Source organism: Artibeus jamaicensis, unplaced genomic scaffold, assembly GCF_021234435.1.
Source record: "Artibeus jamaicensis isolate MK-2021 breed Jamaican fruit bat unplaced genomic scaffold, CSHL_Jam_final scaffold_1019, whole genome shotgun sequence".
NCBI classification, from domain to species: Eukaryota; Metazoa; Chordata; class Mammalia; order Chiroptera; family Phyllostomidae; genus Artibeus; species Artibeus jamaicensis.
This window is the reverse complement of record NW_026522025.1, coordinates 16,781,908-16,806,478: the sequence shown is the minus strand read 5'-3', so window position 1 is coordinate 16,806,478 and position 24,571 is coordinate 16,781,908. Positions and strand designations below refer to the sequence as shown.

General features: G+C 40.6%; 1 protein-coding gene and 1 pseudogene across 2 annotated transcripts; both read left to right on the top strand.

The window, feature by feature from the left end:
• Nucleotides 1–2,970: 2,970 nt before the first annotated feature.
• RPE65 (retinoid isomerohydrolase RPE65) lies at nt 2,971–24,571 on the top strand. Of its 2 annotated transcripts, XM_053655408.1 has the most exons (14): nt 2,971–3,030; nt 4,136–4,218; nt 5,905–6,055; nt 7,877–7,984; nt 8,089–8,230; nt 12,982–13,129; nt 14,360–14,441; nt 14,671–14,803; nt 14,909–15,048; nt 15,703–15,832; nt 22,298–22,412; nt 22,511–22,605; nt 22,717–22,828; nt 24,120–24,571. In XM_053655408.1, the coding sequence occupies exons 1-14, from the start codon at nt 3,020–3,022 to the stop codon at nt 24,269–24,271; spliced, it is 1,602 nt and encodes a 533-aa protein (XP_053511383.1). In that variant the 5' UTR covers nt 2,971–3,019; the 3' UTR covers nt 24,272–24,571. The 2 variants fall into 2 exon arrangements, with proteins under 2 accessions (XP_053511383.1, XP_053511384.1); XM_053655409.1 differs by lacking the exon at nt 5,905–6,055 and having other exon boundaries at nt 2,977–3,030.
• LOC119049334 (60S ribosomal protein L37-like) lies at nt 9,488–9,792 on the top strand (annotated as a pseudogene).

The window sequence follows — 24,571 nt, the reverse complement described above, 5'->3', positions numbered from 1 at the left end:
AGCTTTGTTCTGGTTTTCTAGTAACAAAATAATGGGGAAATGTGTTTCCCCTGAGGTAAGAGGTATTAGCTGAAAGGTTAGACATGAGATCAAACTCTCTGAGAATGAGCACATTGGTAAGTATTACTTTATATTTTTATAGAGTACTTCCAGCTAAAAAAAACCATGCTTTTGCCTATTTTCTCCATTTTATACCTGAAGAACTCGGAGTTCAGTGCAGGTCAGTGCCCAGTGATTACTTTCCGTCCTGACTGTAATCCGGCAGGCTAACTTGACAGCTGACAGGAACTCTGAGTCTGTACATCTTTCAGGAGTGAATTGCTTTGTTTTGTATTTTTTAAACAAAGAGCCCTCAAACAGCTGACCTCCAGGTTTGAAATAGGGTGACAAAGAAAGGCTACCAAAGATGCCAAAATCACTAAAATCAGTTCCTGGTTTTAACTGTGGCTGCAGCTCCAGGATCCCGAAGGTGGCACGGGCACACCCAAGAAAGGCACTCAGTACAGTGGTGGCACCAGGAAGATGGTGTTTCGTCTCCTGGGAAACAGTTGTTAATGTAAAATGCAGCTTGTCCGTGCCCGCCACTCAGCCAGGGCGGATTTTCTGGCTGCCACAAGCTTTCTCCTTCGGCCCCTTGTAATGTGTGGTGCAAGTAAAGAAAAGCTGGGCCATGGTATTCCTGGAATTTCTCCTCAGCGGGCTGCCAGAGCACTGGTACCACAACATGGCTTATAAGTTTACTCACGGAGAAGAGGCTCCTCTGAGAAAATAAAATCCAGCAGAATCATACGAGAGATAGAAAAGTCCTTCAGACACGTGCCTCCCAAGTTGCCCAGTCTGTCTTCTCGCTCTGCTCCCTTCACCAGAAATTTTCTCTCCATCTTCTCTGTGCACACCTTGCCAATCCCTCGGATTCCAACTCATCCCATGTCCCTTTGAAACCTTCACACTATTACAGCGCCCAGTGGTGTCTTTCTTTAATAAAAAGTAGCACAATCAGAGTTCATTATCTCTGAATCATTGAAATATCATGCTCACACACACAAAAACAGAAACACACCCCGAAACAGTGAGAGCTACCTCAATGAACCATGCCAGATTTCAAGCCAGAAACCTAGTGCCCATCCTTTCCTGCCTTTTAGTTCCCCAGTGCCTTCTCCAGTCACAAAGCTTGATCAGTCTTCCTCTGAAATATCTCTTGAATCTGACCATCATGTCCATCCACCCCCAGGATAACCCCTTATAACAGCGACCTTTGCTTGTTCGATCTCCATCTAATTTAACTTCCCCAAATCTCCTATTCCAACGTGTTATCCAAAATTTAATCAAAGCGATCTTAATAAATTGCAAGTCAGATTGTATCACTCTTCCGAATAAAACATTTCAGTGACTTCGTTTGTTCTCATGTGTCTCAACTTCTTCACCTGGCTTACAAGGCTCTGTGAAATCTCTAGCTTCATCTCCTGCCATTTTGCCAAATCATGCTCACTACCAGACTTTTGTAAATTCTACAAGCTGTGCCTGAATACTCTTCTCCTTGCCCATTGACTGGCTAACTTTTACATATTTTTTTCTAACACAGCTTAGATACTACTGCCTAAAAAATGCTTCTGGAACCTCCATATACCAATATAGATGTTCTTCCTGTGTGACAGTCCTCTATAACCATTATTTTATAGAGACAGAGCTCTTAGTTGCAAACAACTAAAGCAAATCTTAGTTCATCAAACTAATACACAAATATTTTAAATATTAGAATCTGGAGTGGTTAAAGAATGGGGTTTGGAGATTACCAGGCCAGTGATGGTGCTCCCAGAGGTTCCACTATAGAATGATTCCAGTGCAGGAACAATTGCCTTGGATGTGCAGAAACACCAGTGATGCTGGGCTCTGAGGCTGCCACTGAGACCCCTGACCTTGCTTCCGATTGGTAGAGCTCAGGTCACATGCCTGCACCCTCACTTTAAGGCAGGCTGGGAAAGTTCCATCTTCTATCTTGAGGAGTACTCAGATTGTTATACAGTTTTGTTAAAGAGTCCTGGCGTAGGTAGCCATAACCATTTATTAATTTTAAAGTGCTTAATGAGTTTCTCAAAAACTGTTAAAATTGTTAGCTGGTATAGTATATACCAGCTTTTTTGTTTCTGGGGACTCCTTTGGGAAGTACCAAGTCTGTGCTGGCAAACAATTTAGGTCTAATAAAGAAGGGTGGAAATATAGATAAAATAGTGCTATGTACTCTCTGAGTGCAGAACACATACAAATGGACAGGAAGGTAAGATGGAGCATTAGTGACAAGCAAGGATATGAACAGGGTTTTATCTTCAGCAAATTTAAAGGCTATGGCTATAGTCTTCAGCCTGGTGGGAACTGGGGCACTGAATGGGGTCAATAAGGTGACTGGAGAGGGTTACAGGTGCTACAGTGTGCTTCTATAACACTCCACATTTCTCTGGTAACAACACTTACACAATTTTATTGAATAGTTTATCAGTTTCCTATTACTCAAAGAGTTATAACATCTGTGAAAATAGGGAATGTGCCCATCTCTGGTCCATAGACAATGTGTAATAAATATTTTTTAAATAAGTGAGTGAATAAATGAATGAGGGTGGAGGTGAGAGCACAGAGAGGGTGGAGGGCACTGGAAACCAGAGAACAGTGCGAGGGTCCGCTGGGGTGACCTGGATCAGCTCAGGCCTCATGCTAGCCACTCCCACACAGCTCCTTTCTTTCTAATCCACTTCTCCTTCTCTTTGGGAAGGATTGAGGTCTCTGGAAGACAGCCCAAAAAACTGTTATGGGAACGGCAAGCACAAATAATGCTCGAGCATCAGAAGAATCTGAATGCTGAAAGCCGCTTCTGTTCCCCTTCCCTCAGCTAAGGGGGTGTGGAAGGGTTCTCAAAGTCATGACTCCCTTTGGGGGGACTTAAAAGGCATATAAAGGGCCCTGGCTGAGGTCTCGCTTCCTCATTCTGCAGCTGGTGCCAGAACGTTCCATCTTCCACTGAAAGAAAATGTCCATCCAGTAAGTATCGCAGGGAGATTCCGTTTAAACACTTTAGTAGGTTGGTGGTAAATAGGCCACTTCAAAAGCTTCTGAAGAGGACTGACAGCTTATTTAGGAAAGGCCTTGGGTCTTGGTGAGGGAGTTTCTTCCTATTTATATATTGAAGCAAATATCTAGAATTCACGTATAAATTATAGTGGGATCTGTGTGACTGAGAATGGACCATGGAAGCAGTCGAGAACATGAGGATTTCAATAAGGCAGACCTGGGTTCCACTTCGTACCCAACCACTTCCTAGCTATGTGATCTGGGAAAAATCAGTTAACGCTTTAAAGGTGAGGGTGTTCCATTCATAAAAGGAGTACAACAACAGTACTTAGTCCATTGTGTTGTTGTGAGATTTAGATGAGCTCATAACATGCAAAATTGTTTTTATGGTGTGTGGCATATAGTAAGCACTTCATAAAAGATAACTATCAAAGTTAAGCTGTCTGGTCAGAACTCCCACTCTAAGAAGTTATAAATGGAGCCAAAGTGAGGAGAAAGAAAATAAGCAGAAGTGGAAAACTGACTAATTTTAAAAAGTACTGTAGCTCTTAGAGATTGGTGAAGACCTGAGATGACAGCAGGAGATTTTGGTAAAATATGGTGAAGAGCAAAGGATGAGGTCCTGACCCATAAAGCTGTCTTCTCCACCCCTCATGGGGGAAAGAGACGAGGTTGCCTGTGAGGCAAGAGAACCCAGGTGCAGCAAGCTGGTGTCAACGGGGCCATGCAATCCCATGGGAGGGACTCTGTCCGGAAGAGAAGTGATAGCAGCAGGTTTAGTTGATCTATCTTCAGAAATATGGGAAAACTGCAGAGGGCAAGACCAGGTTCACTGTGACATTAAAAGGGAGGTTATTTCCTGAAGTTAAAGAGGAGAGCACTGACCTGGGCCATCTTGCAAACTTGAGTATGTTTTTATTCCCCCAAGCACCGTGCACTCCCTTAGCAGAGGCTGGACTGGTAACATGTATTGGCCTTGAGCCAGAGAGCACCTTTTGCCCTGGAACTCTGCCTCTGCCTTAGTGCACTTCTTTGACTATAACATGGGCTTCTTCCTTATTATTCCACATTTCAGAGTGGAGCATCCTGCTGGCGGCTACAAGAAGCTGTTCGAAACTGTGGAGGAACTCTCCTCGCCACTCACAGCTCATGTTACAGGTCGGTCCCACCAGGCTTGAAGCCATCCTCTCTTTTTCTTCGAGATCGCTCTTCTTTCTTTCAATTCATTGGCACCTCTCTTTGCTGGCTCCCCTATTGGCTACAGAAGTAATCGGCGGGGGGCTCAAGATTTCTATGCCCAGAGCTCACTTTCTTTCATTTACCTTTATTTCTCTAATGGAGAAAAATGCTACCTACTTGGAATTCCTTGAGGATGAGGACTACACTTTTGTCACGTTTAAAATGTCCATGCCATGCCTAGCTCAGTACCTGGCACATAGTAAAGGCTCCATAAATATCTGTTCTGTCTCTGTAGATGAATGAGGGCCTGGTGACAAGCATCTGGAAATATGACATTCAAGGGTGGCAGGTTTTCTGTCCATTATATTGAAGAGTCTTGGTTTGGAGTTGGGCAAATGCAGGTGCTAGTGGCAGCTCAGTCATTTTAGTAGCTGTGAATCCTACAAGTTACTTAAACTCTCTGAGCCTAAATTCCTTCACGTATGACAAAACAAGTTTTACCTCATGGGGATACTGTAAAGAGGAAATGAGATCATGTAAATGGAAAGATTCATCCTGTGTCTGAGACAGAGTGATCAACAGATGGTAACTCGTACTCCTGTTATCATCATCCAAAGACATCGTATAATCCATACGCAGCCTTGCCTGGACATGGTGTCATGGAAGGGCCAGAGCCTGGGCGAGTCTCTCTCCTCCCAGTTTCCTCTTCTGTAAAATACGAGGGATCAGCCAAATGCTCACTAGATTCTGATGCAAACAATCCAGGTTCTAACAGTTAAATTAATGCTGTACTTTTTAGTTAAGTCACACTTTCTTAAAGATTTTATCAGACATATAAAATCTTTATCAAGTAGGTTGCTGAAACTGAGCTATAAAAAATAATCCACTTGTTTTAAAAAAAAGGTAAAAACATTGGCAAAAATTAAGTAAACACTGCCAAACACTGCACTTTTTAAAGGATAAAAGGGCACAAATGTAATTTCTTAAACTGAAAGGCCTTGAGGTCCTTCTTGTGTACCCCCCCATTGTGCAGACTGAGGCCTGGAGCATGTACGTGGCAAATCCTGAACCAGAATCCAGGTCTCTAACATCCTGCCCTGTGCACCTGCTGCTACAGCAGGTTGACTTCACCTGGACAGTAGCATATGCCCTCAAAAAAGTATAGTTCTAGATCTTAAAAAGCCAATATTCTTGTTGTAGTATAAATGATTTCTTTCTATACACCCATCCTTGTTTAGTGTCTTAATCCCTGCTCTTAACCCATCCTTCCTACCCGTATTTTATCAAATTATATCAAGAAATTTGAAATTCTTCTTAAAAATGAGATGTTAGAAAAAGGTAAATGTATTGGTATTTGGGGAAATCTGTTAGTTAGAGAATCCCATTCCCCTCAGGATGCTTTCCCTGTCTTCTTCCAGCTCTGCATCCAAACTCTGAGGCATTGCCACATTTTCTCCTACTTGGTCTCCTAGATTCGGGACCATCACTCGGCAGGCATTGCTTAAGTGCTACCCAGCCTGAGAGCTGGGAATAAAACCCACGGCCAGCCTTACAAAGAAGAGGCTGCCCATTCAGGCTGCTGATATCATCGCCGTGCCTGAGCAGGGACAGCCCAGCCAAAAGTGGGAGAAAGAAACAACGTTGTGTGTGTCCCATTCATCACAGGCAGGATCCCCCTCTGGCTCACCGGCAGTCTCCTTCGATGTGGCCCAGGACTCTTTGAAGTGGGGTCTGAGCCATTTTACCACCTGTTTGACGGGCAAGCCCTCCTGCACAAGTTCGACTTTAAAGAAGGACATGTCACATACCATAGAAGGTAAAGGAACCCTAGGCCCCAATCCCCCTACCAGGGGCGGGGCCTAGCTCGGCTCTACCTCCCATTGGCTTTTCAAACTCCTGAACCCAAGAGGGGACTTACAGTCCCTTTTCAGAATCCACTTGGGCAAGTGCATCTCACAGACACCTGGGAACTGTGCTATGGGATAAAGAAGAACTAAGAACTAGGCCTTCGGGGTCCAACATGCCTGGTTTCAAACCCTGTATCTATCAGATATCTTTGACAACCTTTGGCAAGATGTTAATATCGATATCTAATTCTTGCTTTTGTCACCTCTTAAATGAGAAATAATAGAATCTAGTTATCAGTTCATTACAAGGAGTAAATAAGAACATAGGCCCAGGACATGGAAAGTATTCAGTAATAAAATTATTATTGTTATTATTGTCATTGATTCTCTTGACTACTTACTTTTTTTATAAACAAAAGGCCACAAGGAAGGAGGAGGGTGCCAAAATGGAGTTAAGGACCAAATATGTGATAATGATACAAGAAAGAGAACTTTTCAAAAAATAGCACATTGTTGCTGAAAGGCTTAAAGGCCGAACTAAGCCAACGACTTCCCCCCAGTGTGCTGGCACAGCGTTGTGCACAAGAATGTTGAAAACATGCAGTACCTGGCTGCCTAGTCGGGGGCACTGACCTCTTTTCCCTTAGACTGTCAAATTAAAAGATGACAACAGCCAACACAATTTTGAATAAAGCAAAATTATACTTGTTTTTTGTTACATTGGCAGAAAATATCACATATTTTTTGGTGTGCTACAGAACTTTAGTAATCAGTTTATGTGTTCCATGAGATGAAAAAGGTTGGAATCACCGACCTAAGCCATAACTCTAGAAAGCACGTATTAATGCCACAATAAAAATTTGCCTCATGTTGTAATATTCTGGCCTGGGAGTGGCTTTGTTGACCACCGCTGACATCAGGCATTTGAAAAAGACATTGAAAGGAAGAGTAAATGGAGGCTTAAAGCAGTCAGGATAACTTGGATGATGGTAAAAGAGAAACATCGTGTGAAGTAAAAATTTAGCTACCAAAAAGCATGTTTTGGAGGTCAGACAAAGCTCTCATATGCCTTCTAAAGATGTTGGTATTTTTTTCATCTTCATGACTTTGTCTCCTTATCTGTGAAATTTTATGTCTATGAAATTATTATGTGGATTGGAGGAAGGGTAAAACTCTGATTTTCGTTGGCTCCCTGTGTGAGAAACACTGGACGACATGTGCCATCTGGTCTGGGATATGGTCCAGGCGGTCTGCCGGTGCGGGAGACTGCACCGAAGAACATCCACTTTAAAGTAGCAAAATACGTTTTAAAGTTGAAGAAAATACAAGAGGGACGCGAGGGAGATCGAGTGGAATACAATTCAGCACACCATGTCCTGTATGTCCCTCTAAGTGCAGGCTGGTATGTTACAGGCTGCAGGAAGTCCCATGTCCTACGTCAACTACCATGGGGGCTGCAGAGTGTGATATGGAAAATGCATGTTTGCCAGATGTGGCCAACTTGAGTTATAACCCAGCTTGGCTACAAATGCCAATCACTTAACTTCTCTGAGCTTTGAGTTCCTCACCTGTCACTGTGAGATTTATAAGACATAAATTTACACTCATGGCACATTGTCTCTCCCTTGGTCACCAGGAGAAAGTGACCTGACAAAACTCTTCATTCTTTGTGCTGTGAACATATATTCTGATTCAATAAGGGCATCCAGAATGACCATTCTAAGCTCCTCATGGACTACTCCGATTGCCCCTGTCTATGACCCTTTTCCTGTGTCTCTCCTGTCCTCCAGGTTCATCCGCACTGATGCTTACGTACGGGCAATGACCGAGAAAAGGATCGTCATAACAGAATTCGGTACCTGTGCTTTCCCAGATCCCTGCAAGAACATATTTTCCAGGTTACTGAAACCCAGCTGCATGTTATGAAAGACATTTTATATTATTCCCCTTTTATCTTATGGTTTGTATGTTACTGGACTAAAAACTCCATTTGCTTCTGCAGGTTTTTTTCTTACTTTAGAGGAGTAGAGGTTACTGACAATGCCCTTGTTAATATCTACCCAGTGGGGGAGGATTACTATGCCTGCACAGAGACCAACTTCATCACGAAGATTAATCCCGAGACCCTGGAGACGATTAAGCAGGTAGGATACAGTGCTCAGGCGACATCACTCAAGAATTTAGAATTGCAACTTAGAAGTAAACCAGCTGTGCAATTTGGCAGACAGCACATGAGAGCCAGACTGATTTTCAAATTCTTGCTTCATCATCAACTATTAGAAATGCGACATAGTTCAAATTTTGTTTCTTCATTAGTGAAATTTTAAACTTATTATATGGATTGAAAGAAAATCTGATAAATGAATATATTCATTTACTCATTTGTGACACAAGTATTTTTTGAGTCTCCAACATGTACCAGAACTTATTCTGGGTGCAAAGGATACATCAATATGTAAGACAGCATGTCCCTGCCTTTTAGAAGATAGCATGGACCTGGCACACACTAGGTGTTCAAAAAAATTACTGCTATTAGTATTGAAAACCCTGCTGTCCATGATTAGAAATAAAGTTATATTTTAAATAAAATAGCATAGATAAAAATATGAGCAATATTAGAAAGTGATCAATTTTGCTGAGAACTTCAATGCAGCAGTCAATAACATAGATCCACATTTTTGATCAATATTTATTAAAGTGTAACTATTTGAAGGCATTGTTCTAGTCTTCAGAAAGCTGAACATCTCAATGGAGAAATCAAACAAATGCACGAGCTAGCTCTAAGAGGACACATGATGCGATGAGTCCTTTAGGAAAAGGAGAACCTTCCACGAAAGCACAGAGAACAAAGAGATTACTTCTGGCAGAAGCTGGGGAATGCAAAGTGGCCCAGTCAAGGAGGATTAAAAAGGCTTGCATTTGAGTTAGAAGTTAAGGAAAGAAACAACTTCAATGAATTTGGAAAAAGGACATTTCAGGTAAAGAGAGTGGCATAATCAAAGGGTTAGAGGAAGGAAAATAGAGGATATGTTCATGGAAATTAAAGAATAATTCCTTTGACTAGATCAGCAACATTTCTCAATGGAGGGGCTAGTGGCATTGGGCGGGACTGTCCCACACAGTACACAGGCGCCCCTGGTCCCATCCAGTAAAGGCCAGTCATTTCCTCAATCCTTGAGGAAACCCACAACGTTCCCAGCATTTCCAATCATTCCCCCAGGGGGCGATATCACTCCCAGTTGAGAACTAGTGATCAAGCAAGGTCAGGGAGAACAGTGGGACACAGGGTAGGATAAAACTCATGTTTGAATAATGGACAAAAATTTGAAATAAGTTGCTTACCTAAAGGGAAGGTACTAAAAGTGTTTACTCAGCTCTTTGGTCTCAGCGGCGGAAGCAAGATGACGAGAGAGCCATCATGATTAAGCAAGCGCCGCAACAAGACACACATGCTATGCCGCTGCTGTGGCTCAAAGACCTACCCCCTGCCAAATTCCACCTGCACAAGTGTGGCTACCCCACCAAGCGGAAGACGAAGTGTAACTGGAGTGCCAAGGCTGAACGACGAAACACTACTGGGACTGGTCTCAGGAGGCACCTAGAAATCGTGAACCACACACTCAGGCATGGATTCCGCGAAGGAACACCACCTAAACCCAAGAGGGCAGCTGTTGCAGCGTCCAGTTCATCTGAAGGATTTCACTGACGAGTCCCACATAAATATTCTGGTGTCCAGAAGTAAAAAACAAAAGTGTTTACTCAGAAAAGTGATATAAGCAGAGCTGTGCCTCAGGATATTTAATCTGCCATGGTTAAGCTGTATGGGAGGGCAAAATAGTTAAGGAAGCTAAGAGACAGGTGGAACTCAAGACCAGAAATTTAGTGTAGTAGAAACAGAGAGGAAAAATAGTTCCAACACTGGGTCTCAATGTCATAAGCTGATTTATAACCCTCAGCAGACTTTACTAAGGCTTGGCATACTCTCAATAGCTCTTCCTTCATTTGTGATGTATGTTTGTAACCACATATGGGTATGTGTGTAGCCCACCTAGAGAAGGACCGAAGGGGACTCTGATAGTGAATTTGTATTCCAACTGCTGTGTGATTTCATTGGAAATACAAACTTCATGATATGGCTCCATGATAGACCTTGGTAGGGATCAGGTTCCATTGTGAACAGCACTGTATTTTGACTTCATATAAAAAATATATTATTAAAACTTTTTTTTGTTTACTAAGATAGCCTCCCAATCAGTACCTTTGCTTCCTGCCTGTTTTCTTTCTTTTTTTTTAATATTAAATTTTATTTAGTTACTTTTCAAGTACATTTTTTTTATCTATTTCTCCCATCCCACCCCACCCCCCCGCCCGGTCTCCCCCCTCCCTCCCATTCCCCCCCCCCCCCCCAAGTCCTCATCTCTGTGTCTTTCATACTTGTTCCTCAAAATCCCTCCCCCTTTTTCCCCTTAAGTTCCCTTCCCTCTCCCCTCTGGTCACTGCCCACTTGTTCTCTATTTCAGTGTCTTTGTTTTTTTTCTGCTTGCTTGTTTGTTTTGTTGTTTAGCTTCCTGTTAAAGGTGAGATCATATGGTATTTGTCCTTCAATGCCTGGCCTATTTCACTCAGCATAATGCTTTCCAGTTCCATCCATGTTGTTGCAAAGGGTAGTAGCTCCTTCTTTCTCTCTGCTGCATAGAATTCCATGGTGTATATGTACCACAATTTTTTGATCCATTCGTTTACTGATGGGCACCTAGGTTGCTTCCAACTCTTGGCTATTGTAAATTGTGCTGCTATGAACATTGTGGTGCATAGGTTCTTTGAAATTGATGTTTTAGGATTCTTGGGGTATAATCCTAGCAGTGGAATTGCTGGGTCAAAAGGCACTTCCTGCCTGTTTTCTTAAATATAACTTTCTTACTTCAGTAGGAGCATTTTTTTCTAAAATGCAAGTATGGATGTGTTACTCCATTTAGGGCACCCATAGTTTCCAAGATAAAATCCAAACAAGGGCCTTCATGCCTGGCCCGTTCTTACTCTCTTATTCCCTTTCCTATGCATGCCTTTCATGGCCGCCACGTTGCACGACTAGTAGTTCCCAAACAGCACGCTATTTCACAACTCTGGGCCTGCACAACAGGGTTCCCTGGAACACACTCCGTGCCATCCTTCTTTACCTGAATAACTTGGATTTCTCTTTCAAGCATTAGTTGGAGTCATCACCCTTGGGAAGCCCTGCCTAATCTCCCAGTCCGGATTAGACTTTTCTCTACAGTTAGACTTTTTTCTCTACAGACAAAGGTCTGTATGGCCTTTCTCTACAGTTACCATCTTATGCTGACCCCCCCCTTCTACACACACACACACACACACACACACACACACACACACACATCAGCTTATTGGTCTAGCATAGTGCTATCAAATAGAACTTCCTGCAATGGAGGGAGCGTTGTATGTATGCATTGTCCAAGTGCCACTGTGCATTTGAAATGTGGCTAATGTGCCCAAGAAACTGAATTTAAAGCTTTATCTACTTGTAAGTAATCTATATTTAAGTTGCTACATGTGGCTACATTGGTCAGTGCAAATCTAGACTGAACTTCTTGAAAGCAGGGACTGTCTCTTTTGCTAGACCCTGGTGCACTGTATAGCATATAATAGACGTTCAATAAGTACTTGATGAATGACTGGCAGAATGAATGAATGAATGTCTCAGCTACTACTGAAGATATTAAAAACTCCCTATGCTTTAAAAGATATTCTCCTAAACAAAGAGAAAAAATTTAGTTAGACAAATATACACTCCATCAATTATTCATTCAAAAAATGTTTACTAAGCAGGTCCCAGGCAGAAATTCTAGTGTTGATTTGTCAACATACAGCTCTGTGTCCATGAACAAGTCACCTGATTTCTCTGGGACCTCAATCTCTCCTTCTGTAAACTGAGAGTTTTGTGCCAGATTTGTGACTCTGAATTTTTTATGAGACTACAAATTGAATTAAACTGCTAAGTCCTTTCTCAAAAATATTTGCATTTAGCCCTGGCTGGTGTAGCTGGGTGGATTGAGCTCGGGCCTGAGAGCCAGGGGATCTCAGTTTGGTTCCCGGTCGGGACACATGCCTGGGTTGCAGGCCAGTTTCCAGGGGGGATGCATGGGAGGCAACCATACATTGATGTTTCTCTCCCTCTCTCCTTCCCTTCCCCTCTAAAGATGAATGAACAAAATCTTTTTAAAAATATTTGCATTTAATTTCAGGAGGTTCATGTTTCCCCTGAAAGATTTCAGGGGAAATCTGTCAAACCTATTTAGGCTGAAACTTTCTACAAAAGCCTTTCTTTGGAACAAAACCTTTCTATACTAGATGAATCCTAGGGTTCCTTACAATTCCAGTTTCCTATTCTCTGTAAGACCCTGGATTTGATGTTTAGGTTGTTCCATACAAAATTTCTGTTTTTATATAATTAAAATTATTAAGTACTAGCAACTTCATACAATTTATCTAATACAATGAAGAGGAATATAAAGAAGTCCCAGGATTCAAATTTATCATTGTTTGAGGACAACCTGCACATACAAAGGAAAAATAACTAACCTGAGCAGTGTACACCATACATCGGTTATACTGCACGGTCAGGGAAAACTCCCAGATTTCAGAGGCATGTGGGGTCAGCATGGAGGTGAGAGCAGAGCCCTGCACTAAAGGTGGGAATTCAGGCAGACTTCAAAGAGGGTAGGACCCAGAGGGATAGAAAGAAAGAGAAAGTGCACTTAGAGTGAGGGTGCAGCAGTCACAGTGAGGGTGCAGCAGTCACGGTGAGGTCAAAACTAGGGACCAAAGATGTCACATGATGCTTCTCTTACCATGGATGACCTTTACTCTCCTGCCATAGGTTGATCTTTGCAACTATGTCTCTGTCAACGGGGCCACAGCTCACCCCCACATTGAAAGTGATGGAACTGTTTATAACATTGGTAATTGCTTTGGGAAAAATTTTTCAATTGCCTACAATATTGTAAAGATCCCTCCGCTACAAGCAGGTTAGTTTACCAATTTGACTTTTCTTAAAACAAGTGTCTATATTGTATGAACGTTGCTGGAAATACAAGTGCCAGATCAGAATATCAGGGTAGCACAAAATGCACGGTTAGATTACTCTCAGATTTCAGGACAACTGCCCTACCCTTACCCTGCCAATGATGAAGGGCACGATAGCAGGAAAGGACAATACATAAAGCAAGTGGCCAAGTTCTATTGCTACATATTTCAAAGATGTAGCATATATGTGTATTTGGTCATATAAGATGTAGAATCAAGTGTAGCAAACATTTATTGAGTGCTTATTCATGATCCAGATGAAATTAAATTTTTATTCAAACATATGTATATGCATAATAGCATATACACATATATGATAGTGTACTAAGTATTTTGTGTTTATTCAATTCACAAAAGAACAAATCTACTAATTCATATTAATGCTATAGCTAAATAGTATTAATAGTAAATTAATAAATAATAGTAAAACAAAAAAGGGAGTACTCTTTATAGAAGTCTACATTCATTCTCCATTCATTGCCATATATTTGATAACCATCTTGATGACAGAAATTATTTGAATATATATAGGTTTTTGTTTAGTATTGCTTAGTATAGTTCTCAAAGTATAGTTCCATTGGCAGCATATCCTGGGAACCTGTTAGAAATATGAATCTTGAGCTCCACTCAAAGCCAACTGAATCAATAATTCTGGGAGTGGGCCCACTATGAGTATTTCAAGAAGCTCTTTATGTGATTTTGATACACGCTAAGGTTTTGAAGATGAGGTACTTAGTAGTAAATAAACTTTACTGGGCATAAGAATTACTGTGCGATGCTATTGACACAAATCCACCTATACTATACTCTGTTGGCAGTTTAAGAAGTTGTTAAAGGTATTGTGACCATATTAAAGCTTTGCCTTAATTCCTTAAGAAGCCACCTCCCATGGTAAGATGTGCCCCCACTGTGCTTTGCCTGCCATAGTGCTGTTAGAGTGGGCTTTTCCAAAGCTGCACAGAGTCTGCATTCTCCCAGATGATTGCAGCTTTTCATGAAACTTCACTGAGAAATGCCAATGCCTAAGAAAATTAACATAAGTTCTGAAAAATCAAAATCTGAAAATGTATTTCTTCACTTGCATAAGCTGTTCTAAGTGTTTTGTATTAAAAAATAATAATAATGATTTTTAAAAGGCTGTTCCAAAGCCTTTTAAAACCACTTTATTTCAGACAAGGAAGATCCAATAAGCAAGTCAGAGATCGTTGTACAATTCCCCTGCAGTGACCGATTCAAGCCATCTTACGTCCATAGGTAATCTGGAAGGCCTGCTATGAATCTTCAGGAAAACTTTATATTAAAGATACGTCTACTTTTTATATCAATACTGATCAGCCTCTCACACAAACCTAAATGTAAATGCAATTAATTTCACATAGGCATTGTTGATTCACATAACCGAGCATACTTCAGGTATACACATTTCTTTGCGGTTTGAGAACATGTCCATTCCATTTACAAGCCCATTTGTGTTTTTGAACAGTTTTGGTTTGACTCCCAACTACATTGTTTTTGTGGAGACACCAGTCAAAATTAACCTGTTCAAGTTCCTTTCTTCATGGACTCTTTGGGGCACCAACTACATGGATTGCTTTGAGTCCAGTGAAACCATGGGGGTAAGTCTTACATTTATTGGTCAGATTTGTGATCTTGAGGAAGTGAGTTTCATCATGCTCACTTTTTCCTTTTAAATGCATCAAAATAGTTTTCTCATTTTCAAGGTTTGGCTTCATATTGCTGACAAAAAAAAAAGAAAGTATCTCAATCACAAATACAGGACGTCTCCTTTTAACCTTTTCCATCACATCAACACCTACGAAGACGAGGAGTTTCTGATTGTCGATCTCTGTTGCTGGAAAGGGTAAGAAAAGACAGTGGATAAATGTTACATCTCTACTTGCTCCTGGAAATTAGGGGCCCTTTTCAGAAACGACGTTTTCAATATTTAACCTGAATTAGGTTCTAAAATGCAAGAAGTATGCTTCTCTTGCAGGATATCACTGAAAAAGCTGTAGAGAGTTTGAGCAATCAGAAACACAAACTGACCTTCAAAACCATGCTTAATAATTCAAAACTGATCATGCACGCACATAAACCAGAACTAAAAAGATAAGGTTCCATAACCTGATAAGCGACTTTAAACTCAACTTACTTAACTCGACAAGATCCCTTGGGCAGCCTTGAACTCCACCCACTCTGGGTTTAGGAAAAAGAGGCCTGCTTTCTTCCAATTAGCCAGATTATTAAAGACAGCAGCCCCTAAAGACACAGACAAAATAGTAATTGAGAAGCAGAAGCTTCCATTATTTAAATATATCTATGAGGCAGTTTGTTTTTGTTTGTTTTTTATCCAGTGTGGGCAAGAAGAAATGGGTTTAGTATGCCTGGGTCATTAGCAGTTTCTTGGTTGAGGAATAAAGAAGAGGCAGGCATGTGTGCTTTTAAATATCTTGTATCATCTCTGTAAAATTATTTGTAATTCTGTGTGCTATGTTTGACCTCTCATTTTTTGCAGGTTTGAATTTGTTTATAACTACTTATATTTAGCCAATTTACGTGAGAACTGGGAAGAGGTGAAGAAAAATGCCAGAAAGGCCCCCCAGCCTGAAGTCAGGAGATATGTGCTCCCTTTGACTATTGACAAGGTAGCCATTCTCTACGCATATTTCAGATATAATCAGAAGATTTCATCTCTCCCAGGATTTGTTCTCCTGCTTTATGTTCATACATACAGTCCTGACATTTCAGAGCTGGAAAGAGCTTTAAAAATAAACTAATCCAACTGCCTGCATTTCACCATTGAGAAAACTGAAGCTCACAAGAGTGATAGGACTTAGCAAAAGCCCCCTGCAGCAGAGCAAGAATGAAAGCCAGATTTACGATCTGTGTAAGTCGTTCATTTAGAAATTATCTTTAAAATATACTTTCTCAGTGAATAGTGTAGACCACTTATTCGCAGAAAATTTTGCCAATAATATAAATAATTTAATTTAAATGATTTGAAATTCTAGAGAGGTATAGCATCAAAAAGTAGAGAAATCAGCCCATTATTTTGATTATCTAGAAATCTTCTAAAAATATTACTAGAGGATAAAAATTATTAATAGCCTTAAACTGTCATCTTTTTGTTTCCACTTCTTCTCTTTAATCAGACATGATCTTTTTAGACTCTCAGAGTAATGTCAAGAATTTTTAGTGTGATGGAAATGCCAGCCAAAATCAAAAATATATACATATATATATATATATATACGATTTTCACAATCAGTACATAAATATGTACTCTCATTTGTGTATGTATGAATATATACATAAAAGTAGTAGAAGCAGCTACAAGGAATATAAAACATTGTATCCAAAGCTTAGATCAGATGTAACAGAAATAAACCCAATTTAGAGCCAGACATTGCTGCTTTTAGGCAAGCTTTTAAGCTCTATGAAGAATGAGAGAGAGGGAGGAGATTAGTGTGGGACATTGCAGTTAGATGAACAAGTTTCTACAGAGGCAGGAAGGAAGGTTTTTTTAAAGCAAAACTTCATATGGAAATGTAAAGTAGTTGATAGATTCATTCAGAGCATAGGGGAGATGTACATTGGGCAAGGGGACTGGAAAGATAGGTTGGAATGCTGTTGTATGGGGCTTTATAGCCTTTGGATATTATATAAATGATAAGAAGCCACTGAAGCATTTGAAGTGTGTGTGTCAGGAGGGGTGACATAATCGAATCTATGTTTTAGAAAGGTTACTCTAGTGCATCATAGAGAATAGTTTGGAAGGTGGAGAGTCTACAAGCTAAAAGCTCTGTTAGATGACTAATATTATAGGGCAAAGAAAAGAGGATAAATGTCTAAATGAAGAAAATGGGGACTGAGAGATAAAGGAAGGTGCAATGTTGAGAAATATTTAGGAGGTAACATCATCAGGAGTCTGATTGCAGGTCAGGGCTTAGGGAAAGAGGAAGGAGCTGCAGACAACTGATTTCTGCCTTGAGCAGTTGAGTGGATGCTGGTACAATTGGCTAACTGGGGACACAGGTCTAGGAGGAGTTTGTTTACAGGAAAAAGAGTGATTTATTTTATACTTGCTGAGGTTAAGGTACCAAATGGCCATCCCAGCATAAATGCTCCCTGGGCAGCTGGTGTATATGAATCTGGGGCACAGAAGAGAAATCATGGTGAGATATCGGTCTTGGTACCTTAAACACTCTGATTTTTCCACTATGTCTTTCTCTCTCTCCACATACCAATCTCCACATATCAGTCTCTCCACATTTCAAAAAGAAGAAAAAGGATTTATTTAAATGCGTAGTCATCATTGCCTGAAGAAAACCCAGCCCATTATAGAATGGGTAAATTCTGTGATAATGAAAAATGTCTAATATCACCCTGGATGCTGCCTTCTCTTTCTTCCAATAGTTATTATCACTATAACACCATGTTGTACCAATCGTTTCCGTTGGTACATTAATAGGATATACTTTTTGTTCTCATGGAACTCATTACCTAGTGTAGTAGGGTGAAGAAGGGTGATTCAGTAATGATAATGCATATCTGCACAAGATGAGCATGGTGTTTATTACTTTTGTTATTTTTTTTTAATTTTTTTTTTTTAGATTTTATTTATTTATCTTTAGAGAGGAAGGGAAGGAGAGAAACATCAATGTATGGTTGCCTTTCGTGCGTCCCTTGCTGGGAAGTGGCCTGCAGGGAACCAGCCTGCAACCCAGGCCTGTGCCCTGACTGGGAATTGAACCGCAATTGTCTGGTTCACAGTCCCACACTCAATCCACTGAGCTACACCAGCCAGGGAAACTTTTGTTATTTAGAGAATGAAGCAGCCACAGTTATTTGGGGGAGATTCACACATCTCAGTCATTGGCAGTATTTTGTCAGAAGAGATGGGATCAAAACAGACCAGTTGAAGAGAGGAAGAATCGCTTGAGGAAAGACAGAAGTGGGAGAGGGTGGAAAAGCTGAGGGATTTGTGACACAAATCAGGATTCGAAGAAAAGAACTGATAGTTATTGGCATTGAAATGATGATCAAATATAAGAACAAACAGATGAGAATGTGAGCAGTAAAAAAAATCATACTTTAAGTTTTCTAAAAGAAACACAAATTTCTTTATCTGAAAAGTGAGAAATTTGACAGCCAGGAAATGCTGACAGAAAAGAAATATGGCCAAGAACAAAAGTTTGGGAAACATCCGGGGACAGAGAGTAGTACAAAAAGAGGAGCCAGAAGAAGAAAGAGAAAAAGTCACCAAAAAGCCCTAGTTACGTCTAAGAGAAGGCGATGCCAACGGACAGGGCAATCAAGGGTTTTGTGGGTACCCACAGCTACTGGCAAGGAGAAAAGGAGAAAGACTGAGAACAAAACACCAGGCTTAGTGATCTCCAGGGGAGAAAGTAAGAGCAGCAGAAATCAGGTTTTATGGCACTAAAGGCGAGCAATTGGTGAGAATGAGGGAGTAGGTACCAGAGTCTGTACTTTTAAAAGTTTGGCAGTGAGAAAATATAGGCCATAAATTAGGGGAGGGAAAGATAATAAACAGACTGAGGGAAGAACTAAAAAGAGAAGAGACTCTAAGATGACTGAAGCTTCTAATTTGTTGATTAAGAAAATGGTAATAGCTTTACATATATCTTTATTATTTTTGAATGGCACACTCAAATGGTCAAAAATCAAAACAATATGAAAAGGTCTACGCTGAGAAGTTTCACTCGATCTCTATCAGCACCTACTTCATTCCATTTTCCTCCACTACTGTGCATAACTTTTAATGTCTTTACTTCTCCTTTGTTTATGCAAATATAAAAATACATATATATAATTATTATTTCACGTTCTCTTATGCAAAAAGTAACTTTCTATATCCACTGTTTTGTTCCTTACTTTTTTCATTTCACAATGTACACTGAAGATCTCGCTGTTTTCAACTGCAGTGTCCCTTTTGTGAGCATCCCTCGCTGCTAAGCAGCAGAGCTGTTTCTACAGATAACGTCCCAAGGAACACCTCCGTGCGTGTGCTGCTTCATACCTGTACAGCTCTATTCCCAGAAGTGAGATTGCTGGGTCAAAGGATGAATGCATCTCTTAAAAAAAAAGTAGGGAAAGAGTCAATAGCAACATACAGCTTTTTGAGGAGTTATGGATTTCTTACATTAAAAACCTAATTTAATAATAGAAATAATAAGATAGAACAGGATAACACAATTAAACTTACAATCACACATGCAGTAAGTTACACATGGACTTCTGAACTTACTGTGTGCAGACATAATATGTTTACATGCACACACGACCCTCTTCTTCCCGACATGACCAACGGGTGCATTTCGCAAAATCTCACAAAATCCCTTCCTCTATTTGCTCCTCACCTCTAATCCACTTCCCTATCCTGAAAATCCTCCACCATTTCCTTTTGATTCATAATATACCATCATCCTCTTCTCCAAATGTCCCCTCCACCCTCTTTCTTTTATAAAAATCTGACTCCCAAGGCCACTGTTCTCTTCAGCACCAGGGGAGGCCGTCTCTCCTCCTACGGCCCTTGTACTGCCGGGCCCAGAACTGGGGTAGGTGTCCTCCTTGTTCCACTTTGCTGCTTTCTGACCGTTGTTCCTTCCATCCATGCTTAAAATCTCCCCATTTTAATTTGATTTTAGCTCAACCTGTAGCCAAGTGGTATGTACACATATGTGTATATACACTTCTCATTATTGTGACCTATTAACCACTACTCCCCCTCTTTCTGGCTCAAGGCCACACTTCCCAGATAGACTCCTGGATCTGTCATTTCAAGATACACATCAGGGGTGATTCTTCCAACATCCTGGCCTTTCGTTTCCTTGACTTTTCTACTGATGCTATCTTCCATTCTTTCTCAGCCACTCCTTCACCATAAGCACGCCTTTGATGTGGGTATTACCTATGACTTCTATGTGCTTCATTCATAATCTTAGATTCATACTTGAAACATTCTGACAACCATGTCTTACCTTTCAAGATCACTTGCTTTACTGCAGTTCCCACCAGGAACTTCAATCTCTTACCTTCTTACAATCTCTCACTCCCTTGAGGACTTATCCTTCCTTCCCTACTCAATTAAAATTCCATGGTCAATAATTATAATGATACTCTTATATATAGATCCTTATTTCTTGGGCCTCTTTCTTATTTTATCAAACTCATTTGTCAAAAACACAAGTCTAGTTAAATCAAACTCTTAACCCACTTCATGTACCCCTGAGGCTGAAATTAAGTGTTAAAAACACACGATAGTGTTAATTGGTCTGTTTTTAAATACTTGACCACAAATCATACCACTCATTTCCCAGCTCCATTTATTCTCCCATGTTCCTAGTTAAATATTTCACACCCTCCTCTCTTCAAACTTCTAACACCTCCCACCTCCGCACTCATTTTCAGCTGACAGCTCTGCTTCCTATTTCACTGATACAAATGAGAGAAATTAGCAAAGAACGTAGATTTCTGCCACATCTACCCACCCACCAGCATCTGTACTCATATTGAATTATCCATCGTCTTACCCAGAACTACTCGTTCCTATCCTCGCTCACCCACTCAGAGGACATCACTCTAGCAGCTCTCCCCCCGCTTTTCAGTATTATTGCTCTTCTCCCCCTTTCACTGGATCACCTCTATCATGCTGTTATGTTGCCCTCTTACAAAATTGACTCTCTTGTCCCCACCAGCTACCCCCTCATTTATCTTTTTGTAGACCTCTTAATGTTGGGGGACACCAGAACTAAGCCTTTTGTCTTATCCATAAATTCCCTCCCTTTCTAAAGACTCATGCTATAAAGCACCCCACATATATATATATATACGTTTTCAACTTTCCTTTTAACTTGGGGGTCATATATGCTGCTGCCAACTCCATGTTTCCACTAGACATCATAGTTTAATAAGACAAAACCTAAGTTTCCCCTCTTCCCCACCAAGAATTTTACCCACCTTCAGTAGTTCCCATCTGTTTTGTGGCAATCTTTAATAGCTCAGGGCAGACACCTTGGAGTCATCCTTAACTCTTCTGTTAATTTCATTCCTCTTCCCACCCCACATCCTACGTATGAGGAAGTCCTCTGGGCTCCATCTTCCACTTCTCACTGACTCCATCCAGTGTTATTGGCCTAGTTTGAACCAGTGTTTTCTTTTGACCAGATGACTGCAAAACAAACTGGTTTCCCTGAGTCTACTCTCGCATCCCCACTCCTCCCCAATCTCAGCAGAGCAGTCAGAACACTGCTAACTTCCTCATCTCCTACAAGTTTTTCTCAAATGCCACCTTTTCAAAGAGGCCCACCCTGACCACCTATTAAAATTACAGCTCACTTCTGGTCCCCCTTACTCTGCTCTATTTGTTCTCCCCATATTTATGACATTTTATACAATTTTCTATTAATTATATTTATTGCTTATATCCCCAAAGTGGAATGTAAGCTTCATGAGGAGAGGGGACAGTATTCTTTGAACTATCCCAAATACCTAGATAGATTCTAGCACAATACATGTATTGAAGTATTCGATACAGGTATTACTAAATGAACATATTCTTAGAAAGAGGGTTCATGGTGTTTATTTCTTTTTCATAAGTCATCCAAAAAATCATGTGGGTGTGGGGCAGGGAACGGATCTTAGAAACATCTGTTTTTCCTATTTGCTACTTTTTAACAAAAGAACTAAAATGCTGTTCAAATAAGATCAAGACATACCCTAAGTATAATAAAGATGAACACTGTAAATGGGTCCCTAAGGGGTTGAAGCCTTTGTTGTTCTGTAGGAAAATGCTTTCCTATTGTTTTCCGGAGGCCCTTGCTCAGAGGCCTTTTTCTTTAAGGACAATCTCATTTCACAGAAGAGAAGATTAAAGGCCTAACAGGTTTTGTGACTTTCCCACCAACACAGGCCCAGACGGCTTTCCCCGTGTGCACCTGGGCTTTCCTTTCCAGAGTTTCTGGCACTGCTCCTTCTACATGTCAACTTAGGAAATAAAAAACGCAGGAGACAAACCAAGGGAAGGCTGCAATTATAGTTACTAATGTTTCTGCCCTGCTCGCTGAGGTTTCTGTTGTCCTCTTTCTCAGGCTGACACAGGCAAGAATTTAGTCACACTCCCCAACACAACTGCCACTGCAATTCTGTGCAGCGACGAGACCATCTGGCTGGAACCTGAGGTTCTCTTTTCAGGGCCTCGCCAAGGTGAGAGGATGGAGAGAAAAGCCTGGCATGAGAGGGTACAAAATGTTCCATTCAAAGAAATGAACTGGGTTTTCCTAAGCATGTGCTTTGTTTTGTAGCATTTGAGTTTCCTCAGATCAATTACCAGAAGTATGGTGGGAAACCTTATACTTACGCATATGGACTTGGCTTGAATCACTTTGTTCCAGACAGGGTAATTAACCCATCCTCCTGGTATTAGAACAGTACTTTAAGTCATATGCTAGTCAAGTAAAGCATAAGGACAGATTGATGGATTGATTGATTTTTCTTTCTTAACAAACAGCTCTGTAAGTTGAATGTCAAAACTAAAGAAAATTGGGTATGGCAAGAAGCTGATTCATATCCATCAGAACCCATCTTTGTTGCTCACCCAGATGCCTTGGAGGAAGATGATGGTAATGAATGCATTACATGTGTCCGAATGTCCTCTTTTTACCGGAGTTCATGTAGTTAGTTCACTAGGAGGGCAGTCACATAATTATTCCCTAACATTCAGAAACAACCCTTAGTATTACTGAATGCAAACTTAATTTGAAAATAAGTTTCACCCTGGCTGGTGTAGCTCAGTGGATTGAGTGCAGGCCTGTGAACTGAGGGATTGTGGTTCGATTTCCAGTCAGGGCACATGCCTGGGTCCCAGTGAGGGACACACAAGAGGCAACCATACATTGATATTTCTCTCCCTCTCTCCTTTCCTTCCCCTCTAAAGATAAATGAATAAAATCTTTAAAAAAAAGTTTCATCTTGTGGTTGGATCTTCTGGATCACTAGTGGAAAAAATGCCAAAGCACCAGCTGGTGTCCTGATGGAACACCAATGTCTGCTCTAGATGAAGGAGGGAAGGAGGAGGAAACAACAGCATGAAGTCTTAAGTGTTTGCCTTTCTCGACTTAGATACATTTACAAAAAAGAATACAGTTCTAAGGGAAGTGTACTCAGATAGATCAAAGAGAATGAGACTGTGGCTTTGTGGCTCTAGTTTTGTCTCTTTAGAGACAAAGCTGGGGCCAGAAAGAGACCCAGAGATATTGCCTGTACAACAGCAACTCAATTATAAAACATCAGTCTTAGTGAACTACTGATTAGCTGGGATTAAAATATAGGAAACCACAGAGGAATGAATAAAATGAAGAATTGTGGAGGCATTTCATGCTAAATGATTTTACAGCCCATCCAGTCAAAACTTCAAAAGCTTTGTTCTCATTTTGTTTGATGGGGGTAAACTTCCAGCTAAGTCTTAGAAATTATAGAAATAATATACATTACTGTTGTCACAATCTTTTAGTATACACATTTTTCATTTGTCACAAGACTTTTTCTGCCATGGGTAGAGCAAATGGTATATTTTATGTTACTGATAAGAACACAGATCAACTCATTCAATATGGACTTAATGAACACCTCCTAAGTTCTATCACTGTAGCAGGCTACCAGGATGTACAGTGGGCAAAACAGATGGTCACGCCCTTCCTAGAACTTACAGCCTAGCGGACATGAAGAGTTTAAAAGGCCTTGTTAGGATGATCTCACAGTGGGGTAGCTGAAGAGTCAAAAATCTAAATATCAAGTCATATGTTCTTTTTTACTTGCCAGTGTAATCCTCCTGTATTATTTCAGTGTCATTTAATCTATGTCCCTGGACACTTTAAAAAAATCAACATTGCCTTATTTACTTCTGATTAACAGGTGTGGTTCTGAGTGTGGTGGTGAGTCCCGGAGCAGGACAAAAGCCCGCTTACCTCCTGATTCTGAATGCCAAGGACCTGAGTGAAATTGCCAGGGCTGAAGTGGAGATCAACATCCCTGTCACCTTTCATGGACTGTTCAAAAAATCCTGAGCACATTCTAGCAAGACATGTTTCTGATGACAAAACCAAGAAAAACACAGTCAGGTCTGCTGTCTGGGTCTGTTCAGTGTTAGCCTGATATCTTATATGGTTTTAACTTGCATATGCACACTGTTTAGCAATGTTTTACAGAAAGCACAGAACTGAGCAAGCAATTCCTTCTAAAATAAAGTATGTGTTTAGAAAATCAGACTTTCTCTGTGAGGCAGACCATAACCAAAAAACTCCTTATATAGTTAGCAATCAAATAGAACATGAATGAGCATTTATTAAACTTTTTTATTCCTATTA

Bases quoted from the DNA above. Each gene is read 5' to 3' on its own strand.
- RPE65 (XM_053655408.1), top strand. The intron at 15,049-15,702 runs GTAAGAAAAGAC...CATTTTTTGCAG, and splicing joins GATCTCTGTTGCTGGAAAGG to GTTTGAATTTGTTTATAACT. The intron at 22,413-22,510 runs GTGAGAGGATGG...TTTGTTTTGTAG, and splicing joins CTTTTCAGGGCCTCGCCAAG to CATTTGAGTTTCCTCAGATC.